Source organism: Phaenicophaeus curvirostris, chromosome 1 (genome assembly GCF_032191515.1).
Source record: "Phaenicophaeus curvirostris isolate KB17595 chromosome 1, BPBGC_Pcur_1.0, whole genome shotgun sequence".
In the NCBI taxonomy this organism is placed as follows: domain Eukaryota; kingdom Metazoa; phylum Chordata; class Aves; order Cuculiformes; family Cuculidae; genus Phaenicophaeus; species Phaenicophaeus curvirostris.
The window spans coordinates 80,764,120-80,790,561 of NC_091392.1; the positions used below are offsets into that span (position 1 = coordinate 80,764,120).

The following is a 26,442-nucleotide window of genomic DNA, read 5'->3' on the forward strand; positions in this document are numbered from 1 at the left end:
TAAGCAAGCAGTTAAAAAAAGGCTTGTGAAGTGCGGGCAGTTGTCCTTGCAGCCACTCTGGGGAACATGAAAAATACCATCAAACTTAAAAGTAGATATTTCCCGATGTAATATTAGCAGGGGGGGTTTCTGCCTTGGCTCAGGTTCTGACACACAGCCCAAAGGACTGTCACCTCTGCCCCTCTCAACAGAGATAAAGAAGTGCTGCAGAGGCTGGAGCAGACGGCCTGCTAACTTTTATCTTTGCTGCGCCTTTTAGAAGAAAAGCAACTATACACAACTTGTGCAAAACCAGTGCCTCTTTTGCAAGCAGCAGATACAAAGTTTATATCAACTGCTTGTCAATTGCTCTGCTTAGATACAGAAAGGGAAGGTTCTAGGAATCAGCAGCGTCTTCTGTGAAGTTCTTCTGCTGCAAGTTCTCCCTCTCGTATTGTTTTCTCCACTTGTAATTATTTCCCATAATGGTAATTGAAAATGATTCAGCATAGCATGGTGAAGCGGCACAGATGGACCAGAAAGGTTGGTTTCAGCATTTTAGATAAGAAGGGGAAGATAAGGCAGAAAACCAGTTCTCATTTATAGCAAAATGCATAGTACCAGTTATATGAAAAAGCTTCTAGTCACAGTCATGGAAACAAGGAGGCTGCATACTGTTACAAGTTTACAAATTTAGGCTGAATAACTGATTTAAACCTTTCATCCATACTAGCAAAGAAAACATATACTTGCTACTCAAGTGACAACATCCTTGTATTTATTGGTGTAAAGCAGACAAGGTTCTAAATTGCAGTATATCAAAACTACTTCAACTATCAGTCTTAAATTTGTGTAGCAATGGATCATATCAACTACACATTTCACAGCCAGCCTGCAGATTTCTCAGGCTTTTTTTCTTAATAAAATTTGTTATATTCCTTGAATAAAAAGTTACCTGTCTAAAGCCATTGCTTGAAATGCATTGATTAAAAAATAATAGCAAAAATCTAGTACAAATTTAGCACAGAGCAAGCCAACCACAGCCATGGCTGGATGCATAAGGCAGTGATGAAGCTGAAGGACAGGGAACTATGCCCATCCACAGGATTCAAAAGGCTGCAGGTGTGAGGCAATACCCTTACCTGGTTTTACAAATTATCCTTCATTTAAAAATAAAATATTTTTTTCCCCAAGTTAGGGCTGGGGAAAGAAGGGTCACAGCAAGGCGCTGCCGCAGCTTATTTCTCTATGCAGGAATTCCCAGGACAGTGCAGGGCCAGCTACGAAAGGGTTTTCTTCAGGTCAGAAGGAAACCATATGTGGAAGTGTGCTGCTGTGGGATATGGGGAAGAGTCTCAGCTGGACAGGAAGGAGGGGCAAGCATGTGTCTGTCCAGGAGAGCTTGTACATGACACCAAAGTCAGGGCTTGGGTAGCTGAAGAGCATGGCATTTCTATTTGGGAAGATGAGGCATTAGTTCAGTTTTAGCTTAAAATATCATCTTTCCCTTCATTAGGAATATCTGGATTACTGTTACAAGACAACCTGTTAGCTCTGCTATGCTGCAGAAATCCAGATACCAGAACTTCATGGACGTACGTGGCTCATTGTGCCTCATTAGCAGCACCAAACCTTGTCATGTCACTTCTGCTGGGACAAAGCTTTGCATCAGTTCCTCTTAGCTCTCTTTTTATGGAAAAGGTCCCTTCCAGTCTTCACCAGCTCTGAGATGCCTCTATAAAGTGTGTGCTTTAACATTAGTTTTAAACTCCTACTTTGCTAACACGAAGGGACTCATACTATTGAGATGGCAGTAAAGCACGACTTTCCAAAAGCTGAGATAAGCACAAAGACACACAAAGACTGCCATTCAGAGATGATATTGTTTTAGCTGAAATTCAGGATTTTTCTGTTCTTCTGAAAGATTTAAAGGTGCCAAGGGAGTAACCATGTTAGAATAGTCCCAGTCAGCTATTCCCCCTTTTGTCTGGCTTAATTCACATAGTAATTTCAGAAAGCTCTGAAGTGCTAAAATTGAAAGGAAAAAGTTCAACATTTTATGAGAAGAAGTGTAAAAATATGCCAGCATATCTGTATTGCCAGCATCTGTGACTCATGCCTGAATGGACTGGAAGGTTGGTATAGAATTCAGTTTATGCCTGTATTAGCTCTGGCCTCATACTCTCCCATTAACTTTGTTTAAAAGGTACATTTAAATTACCTGAGCAGTTTACTGATTATTTAACATGTTAACAGAGTAACAAATTGGGCCAATGAATTATTGAAATCCAGGCACAGTTATCGTACTGTATATTATCAGGCTCAGAGAGAACTTTAAGAAAAATACACCAGAAAAACAGTGTCCTGGGATGCTTCAGAAAGCTGTGCGTTATCAGTAGGTTACCTTCTTCTTTCTATGTGGAATCATCTAAGATATAACCTCCTGAAACACAACAGCTGTATATTTTTGTTTAGGAAATGATCATCACGTCTCTAACTCGCAGGGTACTCCTACCTACCATGAATCCCTAGCATGGTTTATAGCATCCCCCCGTCTCCCAGGCCCTAGAATTTGATTGGTAAGCCTATTGCTGTTGCAGCTGAAGTGCAGAGGGAAGACTTATGCCAGTGAATGAATAGCCGCTGCCTTCCTAATAAGCCGCTCCGTCATTGGTGAATTTGGTCTCATCACATCCCGTTCCCTCAGGAGGCACCTGAGAAAGGAAGAGAGATAGGAGAGAAATGGCAGATCATCAGCAGAGATCCTGGAAGAGGAGGAAAATAGTACTTAAAGACCTTATCTTGAGGGGCAGATTTCTCTTACTTGGCCTTGGCAATAAGTTTAGAGAAAACAGCGGTCTTTTCAGCTCTGACAGGGACTGAGTATGAGCATTCAGAGATCAGAGTGAATTATTCTGATCTTTTATTTGATTTTTTATTATTGCAAAGCAATCTCAGAAGGCAAACAGGCAAGGCTTCATATTGTCCCAAGGATCCATTTTTACAGTGCACAGGCAGGCCCAGTCAATACATTTCAACAGAACTTGATATCGGTCAATGAGCAACATCTACAATTTGTATCCAACAAGGCTCTTGTGATTCGTACTAAGGTGAGCTCACATACCAGGCTCTGTAAATCTCGTTTTCCAATAAAGCAGATGTTGTCATTAGGACACATTTCATTTTCAGCAGTTCACAGACATTTAGCAGTCCATTAAGTACACTGCTCAACAGGCAGGAGAGGCTATATTTTAAGATAGCATCGTTTGAAAATCAGCTATCCTTGAACACATACAGATCACTCATCCAGACCACAAGAGTATACTTTTGGAACAGGTAGCTATTTCACTTTTTATCCTAGTTAAATGTTGCTACATTTAAGAAATGCACATCATTTTAACCTTAATTTAGTGGTTTGAGTATACTTGGTACTTTTTACTTTGAGTAACAGTACTACCTTGACAAATATTTATCAGGAAAAATGCTCACCTTGCAAGGTTTTGTTTGGCTTGTGATTTAGAATTTAAAGCAGCATGAATCAATAGCTGGCTGAAAACATCTCTCTGAAAAAAGAAATCAGCAAAAATAGAAAGTAGTTAGTAACTTATTGTTGGTTACAGTATCTTGTTTGCCAAATTATTAAAAAAACTGGAGAAGGAAACATGTTCATAAGAAAAAATAAGTAGCTAATACTGCTAACAAGTGTTTGCAAACAGGATTCAGTCATAAGCACATCAGAGTTTTTCACTTCTAAGAATAACTGTTATTAATAATGTAGGTGCCTAATGGAGGCTACTGAAAGAGGGTGAAGAAACATCAAGAAGTCTTTTATTGATCTCCTTTACCTGAGCATTGCTGCCTCCTATCTGGACTAGCTCATAACGGATTGGATACAGCAGGTCTACAGCTTTGTCACAATTTCCGTTTTCAAACTCTACAAAAGCCTGGCACAGTGGCAACCCCAAACGAGGGGCCAGGGAAAGCTCATGGTCTTCACAAGGTGCTCTGTAGAAAGAGAAAGTGGTTAACTCCCTTAAGTCAAATTACAAATATTCATATTTCAGTGCCAGACTGTCACCAGCCACAGATAGAAAGGTTTTTTACTGTTCAAAGTCTGATGTTTCTAGTATTTTAACTAGATACTGTCTTGTAGTGTGGTTATGTTGCTTTCCCGCTTGCTACTCACCAGTCAATCAGTTTTCATTCTTCTGAATATAACCACAAAAGGCACAAGCCCAACTCCTTCTGCCTTTGCAATAAACAGCTTTGCCTAGAAAACTGAGAAATCTGCGGAGTTCTCTTCTGATGATCTCAATGGAACATCCTACTGCTGGTTCATTGACTGCCCTCATCTCTGCCAAAAGTGGCAATCAGTCCCTTGCAAACAGCTCCAAATAATCTTGCAAAACAGCTCACCCCACAGCACAGTGCTGCACCATCGTTGTATTACAAACTGTATTCCTCATGACAGCTCTCAAAGCCTGCTCTGTGATTCTAACCTACTTTTAGGCCCACGAACAGCAATGGATTTTAGCTAGCTCTTGAGATGCTTTATTTTCTTTTATTTTGTAGTTCTTTTATCCTAACCTGTCTAAAAGTGGAAGAGGCATAGGACATGACAATGTGCCAGCAGAAGAATATACATTCTCTAGCAGGTATCCTTGCCAATATTTTCAAAAAAGTAAAAATACAAGTAATAAAACTGTAGCTCTTTAGTCAAGGGGCAATACCTGCACAGGACAATGTGGAATTGTGGTTTTGCACTGCTACAGAAGAAGCTGACTGTGATGAAGCCTTGGAGGTAGTGCCATTTTGGTGCCAAAAGGCTGGTTGGCAATACAAGGAAAGGAGGGCTTTCTATCCCAAGAACTACAAATCATTCCTGAGAATCATAGAATAGTTTGGGTTGGAAGGGACCTTAAAGATCATCCAGTTCCAACCCCTCTGCCATGGTCAGGGACACCTCCCGCTAGATCAGGCTGCCCAAGGCCACATCAGCCCTGGCCTTGAACACCTCCAGGGATGGGGCAGCCACAGCTTCCCTGGGCAACCTGTGCCAGTGCCTCACCACCCTCATAGTGAAGAAATTCCTCCTTATGTCTAGTATAAATCTGCCTCTCCCCAGTTTATACCCATTGCCCCTAGTCCTATCACTACAAGCCCTTGTAAAAAGTCCCTCCACAGCTCTCTTCTAGACGCCCTTCAGGTACTGGAAGGTTGCTATAAGGTTTCCTCAGAGCCTTCTCTTCTCCAGGCTGAACAACCATAATTCAGCCTGTCCTCATATGAGAGGTGCTCTAGCCCTCTGATAATCTTTGTAGCCCTCCTCTGGACCCACACAATTCAATGCTATTAATTCCATCCATTGTTTAGAACATATTTTTCTGTAAATTTGCCAGTTATATCTTTAACATTGTGGAACCTTAGTCACTGGCTTCTGTTTTGAGTGCTTGCACTGACAGCTCAGTGTCACACTACCACACTAGTACCTTAAATTCACCAAACACAGAGCATACTCCGTGCTCACTTTCTTGAGTCAGTATTAGAAATTTCCCATTTCTTCCACCAGGCCAACTTTGATTTTTCAGTATCCAGTGTTGCCTGATGTGTCTATCATTCATTAAACAAAATACAGCATCCTGGAAAATCAGAATTGCACAACGGATGTTTGAGGTAGTTAATGATGTAATAATTTTTTATTTAAACATTGTTCCAGCTCTCTGAGACAATGCACAGAGATGGAAGACTGATTCTTTTTTTCTTTTCTCTTGCAACTGCTCTCCAGCATCAATTCATGAAGAACAACCCCCTGCATTAACTAACATTTCTATGCGTGAAAATAAGCATGGGATACCAACCACCAGAGAGCACCAGGGAATACTTCCCAAAATAATTTCTTGTCAACTTTAAATTGTAAAGACTGGGGAAAAATATTCATGAAAAGCCAAGAATAAGTGCTGCTTGTGCCAAAGTTTTATGACTGCGTTTTTAAATACATACAAAATGGTTTCATTAGGTATCATTTATCTATTACATCTTTGTGATACACACATATTAATCCATTGATGCAATCATTACTATAACCCCTTCATCTCACAGTCTGTTTTCTTGCATAATAAATTAAGCTTTATAATACTTCAAACTAGAGCTAAAAATGTACAGCTGTATTATTCCAAAGCACTGAACACACAGGCAAAACGAAGCACGTGTGAAAGGATAAATAGCATATGTTCATCGCAGCTTCCCAGAAGTGCTGTGCATGTGCAGTTTTATATACTTTATATAAACTTGCATATATCTATGTTCTTGTATGGAAGATTTCCTACTTGAGTCAAATCAGACATGTTTAGGTTTGACTTAACAGTCTTTTTGTTTTCGTAAGTATTCTTGAAAATAACATTTTTTAAATTATTTTTCATTGATAGGTATTATAGTCAGAAAAAAATAGTGACAATTTCAAGTTCTCCTTCCTTCTTTTTTAAGGCAAGGGAAGCAATAGCTGCTGAAACAGAGGAAAAAACAGAGGAAAGAGGGATGGAATTGCATTTAAAGCATCTATATATCAATGACTTCAACAAATTGAGGCAATTTACAGTTACCTCACACATTAGGGAACACAAAGAAAACATTGTTTTGATGAAATACATCAATATTGAAACTTTGCAAAGAATTTAATCTGAAAGCAAAATATTCTCTATTATTACTTCAGCATTACTTGAAATTCAATTTCCAGCAGAGGTACTTCACAACACATCAGGCAGTAGCCATTAGAATATCACTACCAACTATGCTCTATTATTAAAGTCTCTTTTAAACCAGAACAAAAAAGAACAACCACAGGCAGCTGACATAATTGTCGATTGCCTTTTCTAATACACAGGTGAACTACTTTATTCATTGTATATAGTATGGCTTAGTGTTAACCCACTGAAAGGAAATCCACAGCAACTGTTCAGTTAGCGTTCATGACCTCAAACATAAGAGTTTTGTGCTCAGCAAGATTAAAAGCCTCTCTAGACATTAACTTAATAAATAAACAATTGTAGGGATCTCCTAACCGGAGACTGGCCTACTGAAACCAGACATGGTCCAGCGTGCTGCAGCAGCAAAGAAGGCCAACAGGATGCTGTGGTGCATGAAGAAGGGCATCACCAGCAGAGATAAAGAAGTCATTATCCAATTCTACTCAGCACTGGTCAGGCCGCACCTGGAGTATGGCATCCATTTTTGGTCCCCACTATACAAAAAAGATGTGGACAGGCTGGAAAGGGTCCAGAGAAGGGCCATAAAGATGATCAAAAGACTAGGAACCCTGCCATATGCAGCTAGGATGAGAGAGCTGGGTTTATTCAGCCTTGAGAAAAGAAGGCTTAGGGGAGACCTTATTACCACGTACCAGTACCTAAAGGGTGTCTGCCAAGAGGATGAGGACTCCCTTTTTACAAGGAGTTACATGGAAAGACAAGGAGTAATGGGTTTAAATTGCTCCTGGGGAGATCCCCATCAGATTCCAGAAAAAAAAAATTTCACTATGAGAACAGTTAAACATTGGAATAATCTCCCCAGTAACATGACAGATTCCTTTACATTGGACCCTTTTAAGGCTCAGCTTGACAAGTTTGTTTAAACCCTAATATTTAAACCTAAAAGGCTGGAGTAGAAGATCCCTGAAGTTCCTTCCAACCTGGTATTCTGCAATTCTATGACATGCTAAAGCAGAGAAGAGTGTGTTGTAGTGCTTCGGCAAGCCAGAAACATTATCACTCTGAAGTTCAGAGGACAAAATACTTATTGAGTAGAGTACTTTAATTCACTTCCTTACTTGGCTAGTTCCTGAAGAGTTGTTAAAAGCTCATCAGTAGTTTTGTGGTCTTTGGCTCCCAGTGAGGACATCAAGATGTGTACATCATTGAACAGAAGAACGTGATCTTTGGCATGCTTCTTTGTGAGCTGGAGAACACTGTTCCACCTGTCTCCAAGCTTTACACCTAAGAATAAAAAATATTCTTCACAATAAAAATGGTTTGCAATATACTTTCAATTATCTGGCATAAACATCATTCCTACTGAACTCAAGAAAACATTCCCTGATGTGGAAAAAAGTGTAGATTACTGCTCAGCTGCAGCTTGCTGTATTTGGGCAAACTGTTTATAGACTGTTGGTAATCTCTAATAATATCTAGAATACTGGTGATGTGAGGTTCTAACTTGATATGAGACCTCTCGTGTCTTCTTGGAGATGTTCATGATGTAGCAATCAAATTATACAAAGTGATAAGATGGATTTCATACGCAAACTTAACGCATCATTAGTGTTTCAGCAGAACACTGTGAAAACAGCATGTGTGTGTTAGGCGTCCACTTTCATGAACTCTAGTGTATAAACACAAGCTTAAAAAGGTTAAGAAGGAATGCCAGTTAGGAAAGTACACAAAAGTCAGCAGCTAATATAGATGCACTAGCTATTTCAATTGGTTTCAAACCAGAAAGTTAAGTTAACTTGAAATTCACTTCAAGGAAGCTCTGCAGCTTTTCAGATGCTTAGGTACTTGATTGTTCAGCCTCAAGTCTCATGGGACGATAGAAATTAATTCATCAACAAGTGACCAATACTGGCTTGAGCTGAATGAAATACCACAGTGGCATGGGGGACGGAAAAAAACCAAACAAGCTCTTGGAAAGAAATAAGGTTATGTACACTATTATGAATTTCATATTGAAGCTTTTCTCAAGAGCAGATTTGTCTTCTGTACCAGATTTCTTCTGTAACACTGACCAGGCTTGCTCTGTAAGTATCTTTAAATACTTCTCTAACCTGCAAAGCAGAGGAAGGGGTGAGGCAAAAAGAAAACTGTTCCTTTTACAGTTTAAAAAAGAATGGCAGGTGGATATCCTACCTTCCAGATGAAGCCTGTATAGCATCGAAGAGTTATCAACTATATCCAGCATGCTTCCACTTGACAGACATCGGGGAGCGATCTGTAATCACAGACATGCATAAGCTGCCTAAGTGATTTGCTAGTGGGAACTTATTCATAGAGTCAAATTTATTTTCACAGCACAGAATTAATTTTAACTTCCTGTTCATTCAAAACCACCTGCTTCACAGTAGCCCTAGCTGCACCTGTCCTGAATACAGTAATTTGTAATGACAAACAAGTATACATTTTTGGGCTTTTTCCTGTTATAAAGTCAAACTCGGGACATATGGAGGGTCACCAAGGTATTTTATTTTTTCCAAAATACTGTCATAAACATTACTTTACTTTGCCAAGGTCAGTAGATGGTAGTCTGCACAGCAGCTTTTAGAATACTTGCATGGTTTTTTTTATAATCTTTACAAAGATATATTATCCTATCTAATTTGATAAGGCTTCTTTACAAAAGCTTATTTTGAAATCCAGATAGTAAAGAACTAGAATAGTTTTTCACCATGAGAACAGGTAAACATTGGAATAATCTCCCCAGGAAAGTGGTAGATTCCTCTACACTGGACACTTTTAAGGCTCAACTTGACAGGTTTCTGGACCATCTCATTTAAAATATGTATCACCTAAACAGGCCTGACCAGATGATCCCTGAGGTTGCTTCCAACCTGGCATTCTAATAATAAATTAACTAGGAATGACACTGCGTGTTACTGTTGACTTAGTAGCTAACATGCAAAATAATTTCTTTTTAAAAGTAACTGGACTTTAATAGGAAAAATATTTTACATTCTTTTAAAAAGCTTTTTTTTCCAGAGGCATTTAGACCTACACAGGATGAATAAGAGACATATGACACTGAAAAACAGTACCAACAGTGCCATTGTAGCTCTTTCAAACACAAGTGTAAGGAACATATAGACTATACAGCATGCGAGTCTCTAGGGCATTTTACCAGTTGAGAAACAGTTTCCCTGAAAAGCTGTAACAAGAGATGTAAATAATATATATTCAGGTATGGCACACCGTGATAGGTTACAGTCTCATACAGAAGGAAGAAAGGACATATCACGGACTTAAGCACACTCTTGGTAAAGAAAAAAAGGCTCCTACTCACATGATTGTCATAAATTGTCAATGCAGCCTCATATTCACCCTGCAAATGTAAACGAGGACTACACGATTAACATTCAGCTACAGTAACCAAAGTGACTGGTAGTAACCAAAGACATACATACAATTAAGAGATATCATAATATTACTCCAGAACTGACTCATGACTTGATCAAAACAAAGAGAGTCAAGAAAACCTTGAGGTATTAAAAGAAAGCGTGGAGTCTAAGATCAAACCAGGATTTACCAGACAAAATAATCAGTATGTTTAGGTTTCATTTAGTAATAGGTACCAGTACTGATGTAATCTACACATGAAGGAGAAAGACAAGGCATTACCTCTCATTCTAATATTCCTTTCAAGGAGTTTTGCAAAAATTAGTGCATCCCACAATGTACACAAAGAAGTAGGAAGCAAAATAATTTTAAGCAGGCTATAAAAAGCTGTATAGATAGAACATGGAAAAACAAGCTATTACACTACTATCAGGAATTATTCTCCTTCTATGCTAATAATTCTGAACCCAAGCAAGTTGCTCTGTTTTCTGACCAAAGTACACTGCCTTCTCAATGATGTCACAATTGTCTCCCTACTGAATTGAACCCCAGAAGTGCTAAGGGTTATTAAATATAAGGAAATTCTGCATCGCAACCTGACAGTTCGAGTAAAATTGCAAAAATTTTTGAAGTGTTTCAATAATAAGAATGAGTAACATTAATAATTGATATAATTGGGAACCAAATTTAAAGCTTACTGTCCCTTCTAGTCAGCAGCTTTTGGGATCAGCACATTAGTTTTGAATTTTGAGAGAATTTTGTCTAAAAATTAGAGATACAAGGTAATCTTTCTATCAAATAATGGTGCCAAGTGTAATTAGTGAGACTATTCAAACATGCAATAACCACACAGCAATTTTTCAATGTTCTAACAAAGAACTTGCATCTCTCACCAACGTAATTAAAACTTCTTAAAATAATTGTAATAAAAGTCTAGCTTGTAAAAATGGTGTTGTGCTACTATACAAAAAACATATCTATAAAGAGCTGAAAAAAAGTCAGTAAATGTTACGTCTGCCTTTTAAATAAAATTTGATGAATGACCTATCTGAACCGTAAATCGCCTATATGAAAATACCTCATACCTTTTCAATAAAGTATAAAGCCCAGTGCCAGTAATTGTGGCAAGCAAGCATATCGCTATTCTGGAAAAAAAAAAAAAGAAAGAAGAGAAAATATTACTTACAAAATAACTCATGCCACCCATCTAGATATCCAGATGATACAGAGAGGAATCACTTCTGGACTCTAGAAGCTTCACAAGATGCTAAATGTATTGGCAGTTAATTAGATGAGATGATGAACATTTACTGGACGATACCAACTTTGCACTGTCCTTTTCAGCTGGTATCAGAACTTGAAATATTCTTCCCTAGTCTGCACTTCAAGAGGTCAGCCCAGTTCATTTTTGTGAGTGCACAGAGAGTAGACAAACAGGAATATAATACCACAATCCTTTGGTGAAAAATCAAATATCGTAAAGGTTCGTCCCTCTCCTCCCATTCTCTCCCAGTGATGCAGTTAAACTTAATGTTCTCATTAGTGGAAAAAGCTTCTTAATTTTCCTGGTGACAACTGTAACACCCACGTTCAGGGAGCACAAAGGTTCCCAGTGAATGTTAGAATTTTATAGCACTAAGATAAACATTCTAGTAATCTTTTCTTGTCTAATACTAAATCATAAACCAAACTGGAGCAAGTCAAGTAGTTAAATGCTTGGCATAAAACTGACAATATCAAGTTTAATAGCATACTACCATTCCAAATGTCATACAAATATGAACACGGGATTACTTCAGTGAATAAGACAAAACCATTTTTCCTGCTGCTGATTCTGAGTTCTGAATGAAATTAAATTGCTGAAGAAGTGGCCCTTCAGGTTACTAAAATAAATAAATAAAAGTAGGCTGTGTGAACTCATTCCAACAGCTCACAAGAAAAAATGTTCCTATTCATTAAACAGCACTGGCAGAGAGGTCCTATCTGGTAAGATAATTTGCCCCTTTTGATTTTGTGCTGAAACGTACAGGTAAAACAAATGGCATCTGCTATCCTCAGGGGTGTGGAAAAACAAAAAAATAAACTACTCTGTAAAGAAAACCTGTACCGAATCTTTGCCACTTTTATCAGGAAGGGGAAAATGGAATTAAAAGCAACAGGAGTACAAACACTGTAACAGTAGAGATAGATAATCTTGACGATCAAATCAAAATTAAAAATTTCAAATCACCAGGCAAAATACAAATGACTTTATTAAAGCCCTTAGAGAGACATGCTTTTTTTTTCATGCGCTTACATTTTAATGCTCTGCATTCATGATGGCTAAGATGAAAAATTCTGCACAAAAGAAGTGATTATACACATCATCATTACGACAATGTCAGCTGCTACAAATCTTAAATGGACTGAGTCAAGCACAACAGTACATCAGACAATTCTACTTACTGATCTGGCACTTTATTACTTTATTTCAGTTGGATAAAGGGTATAAATGACAAAGGCATGGAACTGTTTTAGAATGAGCTCAAAAATCGATCCAAAAGTCAGCAACTGAGAGGCAGTTTTAAGGCAACACCTGAACTGTCAATTGCCTTGATCACTGTTTAATTAAAACTGACATATTAAAGGACAAAATGCTTTCTAAGAAATGACAGATATGAACCTCAAGCAAGAGGTTTCTGCCTGCACTTCCAAGGTCAATATCTGAATGCCTAACTTAAAAAAAAAAAACAACCAAAAAAACCATGTGCAAAATAAACAGTCCTTCTAGCCTCATTAGCCATCCCTGCACACTGGGTGAGGTGGAATGGTCAGCTTTGATGACTAGAATAGACTTGTGGGTTCTAACAAATTCAAACCGCACAGCCCTCTGCTCTGAGTACAACACATTTAATCACTGAGAAAATACATGCTGTCCAACACAAATAAAAATTAAGCTCCCTTAGAGCAAAGGTCCTCATGACAGACTAATCATGCTGTTCAATACTCTAGAGATACTTAGATTTGTTGAATAACTAAAGTAACTTCAGTAGACTAGAAAAGAAACAGAACCATCATTTCACTTTTCTTTACCATTGACCTCTAAAAGTCCTTCCCCATCCAAAAGCAAACAAATATTTTACGAGTCTTCTAAAATGTCTGATCTGACTGTCATTTCACACACCATCTTATGTTCCTGTGAAGAGGTTTAGCCATATTACTCAACTGACTTTCAGTGCCCACCTCAGTCTAAGAAAAAATTTGTGAAAATATCACTTTGCTTTTATAAACCACACAATAAATCACAGTTTTCACACCTGATGTTTCACCTGTCCACAATGGCCATGTCCTTATGAGATGTAAAACACCTAATTAGCTCCACCAGGACAAAGAAACTAGGGAAGTGTGGGGGGACGTATACAAGCACTTGTATGAATCACACACTTATTGTAAAGCAGTATTTATTACAATATTCCTAGGGGAATACTGTATTCCTAAGACAGTGTAAGACAACTGACTTCGCGTGAATTCCAGCCCACAGATAGGTTCACCATTTTTGTAATCTCAGCACTTGTAATAGTGATGACTTTAAATGGTCTACAGTGTGTGTTCCTCATAACATGCCATCTTTTCCTGCCTATTGCTTCAAAAGGAGAAGGGATAGTAACAGCACCTCACGTGATGGTTTCTTCTAACATAAACTTTGCAAGGCTTGTATCATGTCTGCAGATAGAAAGCAACTGCACACAGGGGAATCAAGAAATCGGCTGGAGGTAATAAAGAAGACCTAGAAGGAGATTTTTCAGAGATTATACAAGAACGTTTACCTTCCAGTTGTTTTCTGTTTCCTTCATAAACTCTAACCCTTTCTTCACCTCAGCTTTCATTTCATTTATATGAGCTATAGTATGAACAGACCATGCATCTGTCCGATTTATGGCCAAAGCCTAGGAGTGAAAAAAAGAAAAACGTAATTAAGCTTACAAACTTGCAAGTAACAGTATTTATCATTGCTGATATAGAAACAAAAGATTACTTTTTCTTCCTGCATGTTAAGTACATCCCTGTACCATTCCAACTAACCACAGACAGGAATTCTGATTTGGACAGAAAAGGAAGAAAATGTTTATTGGCTGACTTCACTTCCCAGCTTCTACTGCACAGAGATGAGCATCTGCAAAATACTTTAAAATGCAGGCTTTAAGGAATATTATCCAATGACATTTTATCACAATGACATGCATCAGTATCAGCCACGAAAGAACTGCATGCACAGCCATGATCTATTCCATGATGACAAACTGCCTTATAGGCAATCATTTCTTCTTCAAGAACAAGGACAGCTCTGAGTATTGACCAAATTTCTCTTTCTTGCTCCAACAACTCCCACTAGGTTTTAGGCATTTTGTGAGGTTAGCCATTAACCTTGTAGATGTTAAATGTTACTGTTTAGTCTCCGTTGTCACTTTCAGCAATTTAATGTAACAGCAGTTTAGCAAATACACTCACTAGAAATTAATTGTATCTGAGACTCCTGGAGGACAGGGATAATCCTGAGGACTGGAGAAGGTCATGTATAATTACTACCTTCATAAAAAGGAAACAGGCTGGCTAATATTGATCCCCAGGAACATTGTACAGTTAACTGTTCAATAATCAAGGAATAAGCATCTGGGAAAAAGGGGGAGGGGGAACACAAACAGGATGGATTGTCAAGGGCAGATTACATCAAACTGATCCAACATTCTTTAATGGGAGTAAACAGCCAATTATGCATGGGGGAAACAGCAGATGGGCTAACATAAGGATTTTATGCAGGTGTTTTGACACCTCATAAGCAAGCAAACGAAATAGTCAGGATGAAATTGCTGTGGTACGGCATAGATGTGGGAATCTTTCTAAGGAATATCTATCAGTAGCTTCTTCTGAAGCTCTGTGAGCCCTTCCATGTTGAGCTTTATCTCTTTGCTACTTCTCCTAACAACTGGTATGATGAGGTTCATGGCATTTGTCCAAACCACCAAGAGACAGGATCATGTTTCAAGAGTTCTAAAACCTTTCAGTACTGGTAACAGGCTGTTTACCTCACGGGCAAGCTCCTCAGCACGATCAAAAAGGTTTGTTTCCATAAGTCCAAAAGAGTAGTAGCCTTTCACATAACTAAGCAAAAGGGAAAAAAACATCAATCCCAGCATTTTACTCAAAACAGTCCTTACAATGTCAGTTACAATGATGGTTCAAGCTTTCAGAATACAGAACAACTAGCTAGTTCCCATAGGAAAGGGAAAGGCCTGGAGACACCAGCATGGGAAACAGTAACAAGATGCACATGAACAGTGTTTTGAAAACTGACATTTACAGCTTTTGATAAGCTGGAATTAAGAGCTGCAAGGAAAAACCTGCTGATCTTTGTAACAGCTGATTACAGAATTCTGTTGTCACAGAATTAGAAGGCTGGAAGCAAGACAGTGCTGTGACCAAAGTTACCCGAGCGTCTCAAAGGAAACACAGGAGTGGAGTCTTCTGCAATTTTTCCAGTGCCCACAAAATTATAAGAGGGTGCTTTTAGAGGAGTAACTCTTTAAAACTGATTAACATCATTGTAAAGTCTCAAAATATCCCCATTAAGCAATAAAGGCCCTACATAAAGTGAAATTCGGAATGTTATATGCTCTTATGTGCATACCTGACACAGTCATTTGAAAAAATATTTAACTGCAGCTGATTTACTTCATGGATCAAGATGAATACCAGTTGAATTTTTCCTATTTTTTTGGCCATCATATCAATTAATGTGTAACTATACATGCCTGTAATTTTGAGAAGAGGTACTTGCCAGGTTTTATACCTCAAGAAAAGCTCAGCATATGGGTGTTCCCTATTGCTTTACAGTCAAAAGGACAATCTGCACTTTTGTATCATTGTGTCTTGAAAAGTTTATATAAATGCAGTTAAAACTGCTAAATTGTCTTACTTCCCCAACAAATGAAACTGGCATTTTGTAGTTAAAAAGAACCAGTGGGTTTAGATGTTTCTGAGTTGATGTAACACAGCTGCAAAAATGAGACTCCTGATGCTACCTTCTGTGCCATGAGATTGTGGGCTACCCCAGTTAGCTTTGTTACTATGTTAGCATTCCGTCTGTATTCTCTGCACTGTTTGTGGAGGGGAAAAAAAGGGAGAAGATTATGCTGCATATTTCCCCAGGGCTCAATGCTGGGTCCAGCCCTGTTCAATGTCCTTATCAATGACCTGGATGAAGGCATTGAGTGCACCCTTAGCAAGTCTGCAGACGACACTAAGGTGGGTGGAAGTGTTGATCTGCTGGAGGGTAGGGAGGCTCTGCAAAGGGATCTGGACAGGCTGGACCGCTGGGCTGAGTCCAATGGCATGAGGCTTAACAAGGCCAAGTGCTGGGTCCTGCACTTGGGGCACAACAACCCTGTGCAGTGCTACAGACTAGGAGAAGTCTGTCTAGAAAGCTGCCTGGAGGAGAGGGATCTGGGGGAGTTGGTTGACAGCCAACTGAACATGAGACAGCAGTGTGCCCAGGTGGCCAAGAAGGCCAATGGCATCTTGGCTTGGATCAGAAACGGCGTGACCAGCAGGTCCAGGGAGGTTATTCTCCCTCTGTACTCGGCACTGGTGAGACCACTCCTTGAATCCTGTGTTCACTTCCGGGCCCCTCACCACAAGAAGGATGTTGAGGCTCTGGAGCGAGTCCAGAGAAGAGTGACAAAGCTGGTGAAGGGGCTGGAGAACACGTTTTATGAGGAACGGCTGAGAGAGCTGGGGTTGTTTAGCCTTGAGGAGGCTGAGGGGAGACCTCATTGCTCTCTACAACTATCTGAAAGGAAGTTGTGGAGAGCAGGGACCTGGCCTCTTCTCCCAAGTGACAGGGGACAGGACAAGAGGGAATGGCCTCAAGCTCCACCAGGGGAGATTTAGGCTGGACATTAGGAAAAACTTTTTCACAGAAAGGGTCATTGGGCACTGGAACAGGCTACCCAGGGAGGTGGTTGATTCACCTTCCCTGGAGGTGTTTAAGGCATGGGTGGACGAGGTGCTGGTTTAGTGTTTGATAGGAATGGTTGGACTCGATGATCCGGTGGGTCTCTTCCAACCTGGTTATTCTATGATTCTACGATTCTATATGGGATACAGCGCATGGATCTACAGCAGCATTCTAAAGCATTCAGAAAGTTATGGTTGCCTGTGGACTGCCTATTCATCTACCTCTAAATATACATCTTGACTTACGATCTAATGTTACTTTTTTACTTAAGGTTCAAAGCATTCAAAAATTTAATAAGTTTTTTATTTTAATATTATCCCAAGTTAAGTTTTTATTAACTATTCACTTGTCAATAGATTCAGATTAACCTGAATTAACTTTGGGAAATTGAAACTTTCAGGACTGAACTGAAGAGATTCTCAAAAAATTCTGCCTTCCTGTCAGTCTTTGCTGCTGTTGTAGTATTGGCCAAAGTTTTGTTTCAGAACCACACTTTGGTATTCCAAATTAAAATTCCATTCTTCCTTCCACTAATGTGCTCTATCACCTGCAATCTGAGCCCAAAGTAAAAAACTGGACCCATAAAAGCCCAAAGGAGCTTTGTCACTGCTTTCAGGGATGACATGATTTTATCCTGTTTGGTACATGCCATGTGCCGTATTTGACAGGAAAAATTACTAACTGAGCCACAGTTCACTTAAGAAAAAAATCTCAAGAGCATGTCAACAGAGATACAGGAGAGACATTCTGGGTGTGGTCACCTGATTCACCTCTAAGCCCTTGGCTTTGTCTACATGCTTTTTTCCAACAGATACTGCTACTGAGATGTGTCTGAACTTTAAAAAACACAAAGTATGCACACATCAGATAAAGAGCAATTTTCAAAATGAAACCTACCTGCTTAGTGGAATATCAGGTGTCCAGAAAGGATAAACCCGAGCAACAGAATCTCGCATCTGTATTTGATATCCCAGGCAGAAGTAAGCATCTTGGGAAAATTTGAGGGCTAGTAGGTCAGTTGGGTGGTCCTGCAGAATCTGTTCCCATAGATCACAGGCTTTTGGAAGCTGGCTAGAAATAAAAAATCATTGATCACTGAGAGAAGGCACACATGCCCACCTTTACTGTTAGTTCTAAACTCATGCCATTTGGAAAAGTATAAAATCCAACATCAAATTACTTTTTTTTTCCACCTTGAATGTCTTAGTCTTTTTTTAAAGTAATAATGGCACTATCTTCACTAAGCACCTTCTGAGAGATCTTTTGAAAGAAATGTTCTTGGGTTGCAAAAAGCCACTGAAACACACAAGGAAAATCAAACAAGCTTAAACCATGAGTCTAAAGATTTCCTACAGATCAGAATCAATTTTATAAAGACCTGCCACAATTAATCTAATTTCACATGCGCAAAGACATCTTCCCTCTCCTCTAGTGGGAATCAAACCTACAGTAACAGGGCTTCAGTTGCTTCCTCTTTACCTCTGCTAAGAATCATGTGAGGTAAATCCATGCTCACCTGTTCATTTGACAAACAAATCGTGAAAGTGAATCATTAGCTCATACTTTCTGCATTGCACATAAATTCATCATATTGAATGGAACAGTGAGCCTCTAAAGCACTTCTGACATTGCTTCCTCCCTGTTTTACAGAGGAAATTGGTTTCTGACACACGGAGACAAAAGAGAGGCAAAATCTGTTGCTTTGCTTCTGTGGACCCAAGTTTGTGTTATATTTTAGTGGAACTCACTGTAATTAAATATTTAGTTTCCTAGTTCTAAGCCGTACATTACAGTGACAGATCTATGACAGATTTAAAACAGAGAGTGCTTAATGACATGAAGCAGGGGCAACAGAGCATTTCCTCTCCTGTGGTGCTGCTCGCTGACTGGTTGTGGTGCTTACCGTTGGAGAGATGAATTTAAGAACAACAACTGACTTCTCACTCTGATCCTTTGCTAGATGTCAGCTGATGTCAAGCAACACTACTATCAACTCTCTCTTGAATTTGGTGTGGCTAAATCTCTACCCAGTCCTTTAAGCAGCACGACAGTGGACTTACCCACTGGCAAACATGTCCAGTGCTGATACATGAAGCTTCTCCCGCTCAGTCAGTGGTTGTGATTTTGAAAGCGTCATCATCGTTCTCATTGCACCGTCCAGCTCTTTGTTGAGCCGCACTGAACTTCCAGTGCCAATCAGCTCCAAACCATTAGCAATGACATGTCCCATTACTACAAAAACCAGCACATTACAACTTGAGCCGTGCAGCACTACAGGTAATTAAACTCTACATAAACATGAGGTGGGGATGATTGATTGTCTGAAACAAGACTTGTACTCACACAGGTCCAGGAAGATTTGTAAGCCTAAAGATTTTACAGGCTTTTCATGATAGCCATTTAGAAAAGTTTTGAAATGCAAATATGAAACACTAACAAAACCACCCCAGCCTGCTCTAGGCTCTAAAGAGGTTTTACAGAATTCTATTACAAACCACTTCCCACTTGCCCAAAGTCATTTAAACAGCAAGGTATGAAGTGTTATCCAGCACTTTCTACACTAAGAATTAAAGACTATACTTACTAAAATTTGGATCTGCTGCTTTTAACTTTGAGAGACACCCCTCAATACCTCCAAGGTTCTCATTACTAGTCCAGGTTGCGTACTATAAGAAAGACACAGAGAGAAGGTCAAGGAAATTTCTGGGCCCCTCACCACAAGAAGGATGTTGAGGCTCTGGAGCGAGTCCAGAGAAGAGCAACAAGGCTGGTGAGGGGACTGGAGAACACATCTTATGAGGAACGGCTGAGGGAGCTGGGGTTGTTTAGCTTAGAGAAGAGAAGGCTTAGGGGAGACCTTATTGCTCTCTACAACTACACGAAAGGAGGTTGTGGAGAGGAGGGACCTGGCCTCTTCTCCCAAGTGACAGGGGACAGCATAAGGGGGAATGGCCTGAAGCTCCACCAGGGGAGGTTCAGGACGGACATAAGAAAAAATCTTTTTCACAGGAAGGGACTGTGGGCACTGGAACAGGCCGACCAGGGAGGTGGTTGATTCACCTTCCCTGGAGGTGTTTAAGGGACTGGTGGATGAGGCGCTGAGGGGCATGGTTTAGTGTTTGATAGGAATGGTTGGACTCGATGATCCTGTGGGTCTTTTCCAACCTAGTGATTCTGTGATTCTGCGTGAACCTCCAATGTTATTTGGCTTCTTTTCACTCTCGCATGTGTGTAAAATCCCAAAGCAAGCAAGACAAATGAGTAAAAGCCAAACTCTGCATTCAGATAAGGTTAGCACAGTAGGAAAACAGGAAAAGTGTTTTCTTTAAGGTAGTTTGGTCACCAGCTGAACAAATAAACCTGTGTTTCTATGTGTTTTACATCAACTGATTGATTCTCCCACGCCGTACAGGACGAGTACACTGGCTGAAGTTTTCCTCACAGCTGCAGCATCCAGCATAACTCCCTGCTACAAGGGTTTTCTGCTGCCTGCTAGTAATGGCTGAACTGTGGCAGACTGATTTTGAGGCTCCACCAGCTGGTAAGAAATTAAAACATCAACTACAACAAAGACCATTTCATGCACAGGCCCCTTTAAATCACATTTTCTTACACTTTTTAGCCATACCTGGGTCAGCACAGCATCAAATAGTTTACAGGCTTCATTGCTGGTCGTGGAGAGGACAAGTCCAGCATCCTGCCAGGCCTGCAAAACAAACAAACAAAACCCACTCATTTTACACACTTTTTTCCCAGACTACACCTACAGATTTTCAAATTGACAGTGTTCTGATATTTTCTTCAACTATGCTTTTTTTTAAAGAGAAAGAAAAGCTGGAAGGACAATGTGATCAGACACATAAACCTTCTGTACAGTCATAGTTACACCTGAAGGAGCAGTTAATTGAGGTTCACAATTGAACAAAGAAGCAAAAAATTATGAAGTGTGATAGAAGGTCTTGATGGGTTACGCATCTTGTAATAAGAAACCCACTCCAAATCATTACAACTCAACTTCTGGCTAGTCCCTCTGCTACAGACACACCTCATGCGAAGTAGAAATATTTTAAAATACAGCCTTGTGGTTTTTATAAATGAAAACAATACCTTAAGTAACTTGCAGGCCAAACAGACTGGCAGAGAAAATCCACCAAGTTGCTGGAGTTAAGCCCACGAGGAATTTGGATAACAGATTTGTACAAAAGCCATACAAAAAGGGAAGAACAGAAGCATTTGATAAACCTAAAATTTTAGATTTTATGTCAGAATCAGGCTGCCATAGTTTCTTAACAAGCTATGTAACATAGACGGAGGTGTTACATCTCCCAGCTAGCTGCTGGAGAATGAAGAGTTCATTAGGCAGATGTGCCGTTTACTCAGTGGTAGAGTTAAGCTGCAGCAGCTACAACACCCTGGTTCATGGTTGTCTCTGTGATTGCCCTCTTAAATAACTCAGGCGATAAAACAAAAAATCCAGTGCCTATCTCAAAATGCCTAACTCATTCATTTGTGTGCCTACAACAAACAGGCATGTGATCTCTAATTGCTTGCCAGCCTCTTCCCCCACACAGGATGACCACAAAGCCTGTCATCTCACAAGCTGAGGTGCTTCCCTTGGCAACCTATTCATATATTTTTAATAACACCTGGATTTTTTTCTACTAATCATTGTTCATTCAGCATTCCTATACTGTACCCATCACTGCCTCAAAACCCATAGGCTTCTCAAGCACAGACTTACATTCTACACACTGTATATGTTCTTGCTTCAGTATACACACATTTCTCGAGCTGCACAAATCACTTCAGCAATACTTTTATTCCTGTACACAAAACACACAGGATAGATATAAAAAAAGACTTGGGGCAAGCCAATTCAGACTCCTTCTAATGGAGGATTAGTCCTTGCCAATGCTGCAAGAATTCAGTTTATCTCATTTTACACTTTAGAGTATTTCCTGGTTCTAATGACTGAACTGTCAAAACCTTTAAGTAACCAGGCAAAGAGATCTTTGCTAATAGTATCCTAAAGCTTTGCCACTGTGATTGAATTAAAGGCTCACATTCCAGCTGCTCAAGCACTTGCATGTTCAATTACAAGCCTGAAAGACTAGACCAGAATGTAAAATTACAAATTTTCTTTACAATCCATACTATATCCAGAAACAGAAGAAAAAAAAAGTCAAGAGGGCAGCAAAGTTAGGCCTGCTACTTACAAGCTACCTTTCAAGAGCCCTGCAAAATAGGCCACAAACCACTTCCATCACTAGTTGTCAAAAACAAGCTCCATTTGAAGCGGCTGTTGGTGTCACTGCCTCTCTTGCACAACAGCTCAAGGTTGTTGCCAAGTAGGATGTGTCATCCCACTTTTAGGAGATCTTGTTAATACTAATATTCAGTGGAATAAAAATGTCTGTGTGAAAGCATGAGAAAAAAGCAGAACTAGGATCAGTAAAAAAGGCTTGCATTCATCTCTAAGGACACTGTTTATCTAGCTGAGGTACATGCTGTTTCCATCCTCTCCTGAAAGCCTCTGCTCTGCCAAGGCTATAGCCCAGGTAACTCACCCTTCACTGGAAGACTCCTACTGTAGCAACAGGAGGATGGCGGCAAGGCTGTGTCACACCACATACACCACTATTCATTCTCTTAGTGCACCGTGATAAAAGACTGCAAGGAAGAATCACTACATAATAGCTGCGCACTCCTAAGAAACATAAGAGATCTGCCCCAAACCTAATCTGTTGTTGTCAAGCAAGAACCAATGAGCCTGTGAGAGCACAGGTCCTCCAGGTCATATCCAAATGGTCCTGCCCAGACCAGTTGGGACACTCATGTCTTGGGGTTTGTCTGTACTCAGGTATCAGACTGCGACAAAAGAAATTCACGACAGAGGGAGTGCCATTAGGCAAAAGTCAGCCAGAGAGTTTGTAAAGTAAGTATCACCTCTCCTATCCACAGAAGATGGCTTTGAGTTCTATTACACTAATTTCCCACCATCAACCTCTCTAGCTTCAGAAGAGACTCTTCTCTGTAATGCTTCTTGGAGGACAGGGCCACGGACTTGGGTCTTCTTCATCACTTTTTTTGGAGACCATATCCTTGCCTTTCTCCTGCTTTAAGATGAGAGTTCTATCACAGGATCTGGTGACCATTTATCTGTATTGTTGTCCCTTCTAGAATCCCAGCTGGCTTTGAGAAATCTGCTCTTTGTGGGTTGCTGTCAGCACATCATCTGCGACTTGAATGGCAGCTCTCCAGGGCTGTGGCACTCACTAACCTATGACACCCTCAGAAGATCTTCCAAGACCTCTTTTTTTTTACCTCCCTCTGCCTAAAAATCAACAAAAAGAGTGGCAGAGAAAAAAAAAATCTTTTTTGGGAAGAAAGCACCCAAATGACTAATCAGTAACTAGCTCTGGCACACTGATTTTAGACCCTTGGACTTGAAGCTGGTTCAGAGTTAAAAGAAGGCTGGACCCACTTTTGAGGCCCAAAGAAGGGGCAGATGAGTGCCTGCAGGACAAGTCTGCACTGTGAACAAGATCCAGAGGCATTCAGACACAAGTTTGCTTCCCCAGTGGGAGGGAAGTGACTCATCCCTGTCCCCAGATCCCACCTGAAACCCACCTGCATGACCTTGCCACGCCAGGGCTGGAACAGGCTGCCCAGGGAGGTTTGGGCACTGTAACAGGCTGCCCAGGGAGGTGGTTGAGTCATCTTCCTTGGAGGTGTTTAAGGGATGGGTGGACAAGGTGCTGAGGGGCATAGTTTGGTGATTGATAGGAATGGTGGGACTTGATGATCTGGTGGGTCTTTTCCAACCTGGTGATTCTATGATTCTATGATTCTCCACAGCCTCCTGACAGCTCAGCTCCACTTGGCTCAGCTCCCCTCCCACCACAGACTCAGTGCTGGCCAGCAGCCCCCCAGCCAGCCTGGCTCTCACTGCTTCCCCAAGACCCACACGGGAGATCACTGTACCCCAGCCACGCACCCACCATCCCGACGTGCCAGGCTGAAGCAGCGGCCATAGGCACAGCAGCTGCAGCCCCCACGCTCAGTGGCTGTGGCAAGGCCAGCTCCCACGCCACGCTGACCCAGAATTGCTGAGGTTGGAAAAGACCTTTAAGACTATCGAGTCCAATCCTGCCCCCAGCACTGCCAACCCCATCGCTGCACCGTGTCCCTGAGCACCACAACCACATGGATTTAAATCCCTCCAGGGATGGGGACTCCACCACTGCCCTGGGCAGCTTGCTCTAGGGCCCAACAACCCTTTCCCTGAAGGAATTTTTCCCAATATCCAATCTAAATCTCCCGTGGCACAACTTGAGGCCATTTCCTCTCGTTCTGTCGCTTGTTACTCTGAAAAAGAGACCAGCACCTACATCCTTTCAGGAAGCTGCAGAGCACGACAAGGTCTCCCCTCAGACTCCTCTTCTCCAGGCTAAACAATCCCAGATTCCTCAGCTGCTCCCAGAACCTCTGTGCTCCAGCTCCATTCCCCTTCTCTGGGTGCGTTCCAGCCCTTCGATGCCTCACTTGGAGTGGGGGGCCCAGAATGAACCCAGGATTTGAGACGTAGCATAGAATCACAGAATAGAACCATAGAATCACTGGGTTGGAAAGGACCCACTGGATCATCGAGTCCAACCATTCCCATCAACCACTACACCATGCCCCTCAGCACCTCATCCACTCGTCTTTTAAACGCCTCCAGGGAAGGTGACTCAACCACATCCCGGGGCAGCCTGTTCCATCCCCAGCACCGAGTCCAGGGAGACGATCCCTCCCCTGCTCCATCCTGGGGATCTATCCCAGCCCCTCTCCGTCCCGGGGTGGGGGGGGCTCTCCCTGCCCCGGTTATTCCACGGGACATTCCATGGGACGCTCCCTGCCCGCTCCGCCTCGCACCTTGCAGTCCCTCAGCGGTGCCATCGCCTCGCGCCGCGCCTCCTCTGCTTCCGCCCGCCGGCTGCGCAACCCGCAACCCCGCGAGGAGGAGGGGCCGGGGGGCGGGACCGTGAGCAAGGGGCGTGGTCACGTCGCGGTGGGCGTGGTTTTACCTGCGGGGCGTGGCCGTGCGCCAGTAGGCGTGGCCTACAGCAGCCGGCGCGGCTGGCGGCGGTGGGCGTGGTCTTGCCTCCAGTGGGCGCGGTCTCCACAACCGTCGCCGCGTGGCTGTGGGCGTGGCCTCGTGCGGGTTGGGGAGCGGATCCCGACTGCGGCTTCTGCCCCAGAGGCTGCGCGGGCCGCGTCTGCCCTTCTTTGGAACACGGAGAGGCCCCCTTCTCCCCGAAGAGCACGTACATTTACAACATCAGGAGCCCTGCACGTTTTAGGATCCGAGGGAAGGTCAGGAAGATCATAGAATCATAGAATCACCAGGTTGGAAGAGACCCACCGGATCATCGAGTCCAACCATTCCTATCAATCACTAAACCATGCCCCTCAGCACCTCGTCCACCCGTGCCTTAAACACCTCCAGGGAAGGGGACTCAACCACCTCCCTGGCAGAAGAGGCCAGCACACCCCTACAATCTTCTTTTTAGGTAGTTATAGAGAGCAATGAGGTCTCCCCTCAGCCTCCTCAAGGCTAAACCACCCCAGCTTTCTCAGCCGCTCCTCATAAAACTTGTTCTCCAGCCCCTTCACCAACCTCGTTGCTCTTCTCTGGACTCGCTCTAGAGCCTCAAAATCCTTCTTGTGGTGGGGCCCAAAACTGAACACAGTATTAAAGGAGATGCACCAGAGTGATACAAGAAGTGGATACTATTACAAAAAGTGGAATATTTTTGATTTAGGCTAAAGTAAAGTTTCATCTAAGTAATTGTGGGTTTTCAAAGTTAGACAGAATGTCGCTCTGGGAGCACATTTTCTTCCAGACAGTGTTTTTCCAGGCACTGTTCATTCTTCGGAGGTGATAAAGTCTCGTGTTCAGTACTATCCGTGCTGAACAGATGTCTCTTCTTCTGTAATCACCTCTGTTTGTAGTCTCTCCCCATCTCAAACACAAGGTCAGGCAGAGCTGCAGCCAGTGATACACGATTACTGCTACAAAAAGCGGAATATTTTGATTTAGGCTAAAGTAGAGTCACAGAATCACAGAATCACAGAATAACCAGGTTGGAAGAGACCCACCGGATCATTGAGTCCAACCGTTCCTATCAAACACTAAACCATATCCCTCAGCACCTCATCCACCCGTGCCTTAAACACCTCCAGGGAAGGTGACTCAACCACCTCCCTGGGCAGCCTGTTCCAGTGCCCAATGACCCTTTCTGTAAAGAATTTTTTCCTAACGTCTAGCCTAAACCTCCCCTGGCGGAGCTTGAGGCCATTCCCTCTTGTCCTGTCCCCTGTCACATG

At 41.6% G+C, this 26,442-nt stretch overlaps 2 protein-coding genes across 2 annotated transcripts in view; one reads left to right on the plus strand and one right to left on the minus strand.

Annotated features, from left to right (window-relative positions):
• Positions 1–26,442, plus strand: part of LRP6 (LDL receptor related protein 6) — a 704,489-nt gene that overhangs the window by 429,731 nt on the left and 248,316 nt on the right. The window lies entirely within an intron of this gene.
• On the minus strand, positions 741–25,046 carry TTC38 (tetratricopeptide repeat domain 38). The gene is made up of 14 exons (XM_069864488.1): positions 24,988–25,046; positions 20,699–20,776; positions 19,655–19,736; positions 19,131–19,302; positions 17,968–18,141; positions 15,140–15,215; positions 13,883–14,002; positions 11,162–11,221; positions 10,024–10,062; positions 8,877–8,958; positions 7,802–7,967; positions 3,825–3,984; positions 3,469–3,542; positions 741–2,693 (listed from the first exon to the last, which is right to left on the minus strand). The coding sequence occupies exons 1-14, from the start codon at positions 25,009–25,011 to the stop codon at positions 2,600–2,602; spliced, it is 1,401 nt and encodes a 466-aa protein (XP_069720589.1). The 5' UTR covers positions 25,012–25,046; the 3' UTR covers positions 741–2,599.

Bases quoted from the DNA above. Each gene is read 5' to 3' on its own strand.
- TTC38 (XM_069864488.1), bottom strand. From the start codon at position 25,011: ATGGCACCGCTGAGGGACTGCAAG. The intron at 19,737-20,698 runs GTATGGCTAAAA...TCTTTCTTATAG, and splicing joins TTGATGCTGTGCTGACCCAG to TACGCAACCTGGACTAGTAA. The intron at 2,694-3,468 runs GTGAGCATTTTT...TTCCTTTCTCAG, and splicing joins GCCAAACAAAACCTTGCAAG to GTGCCTCCTGAGGGAACGGG.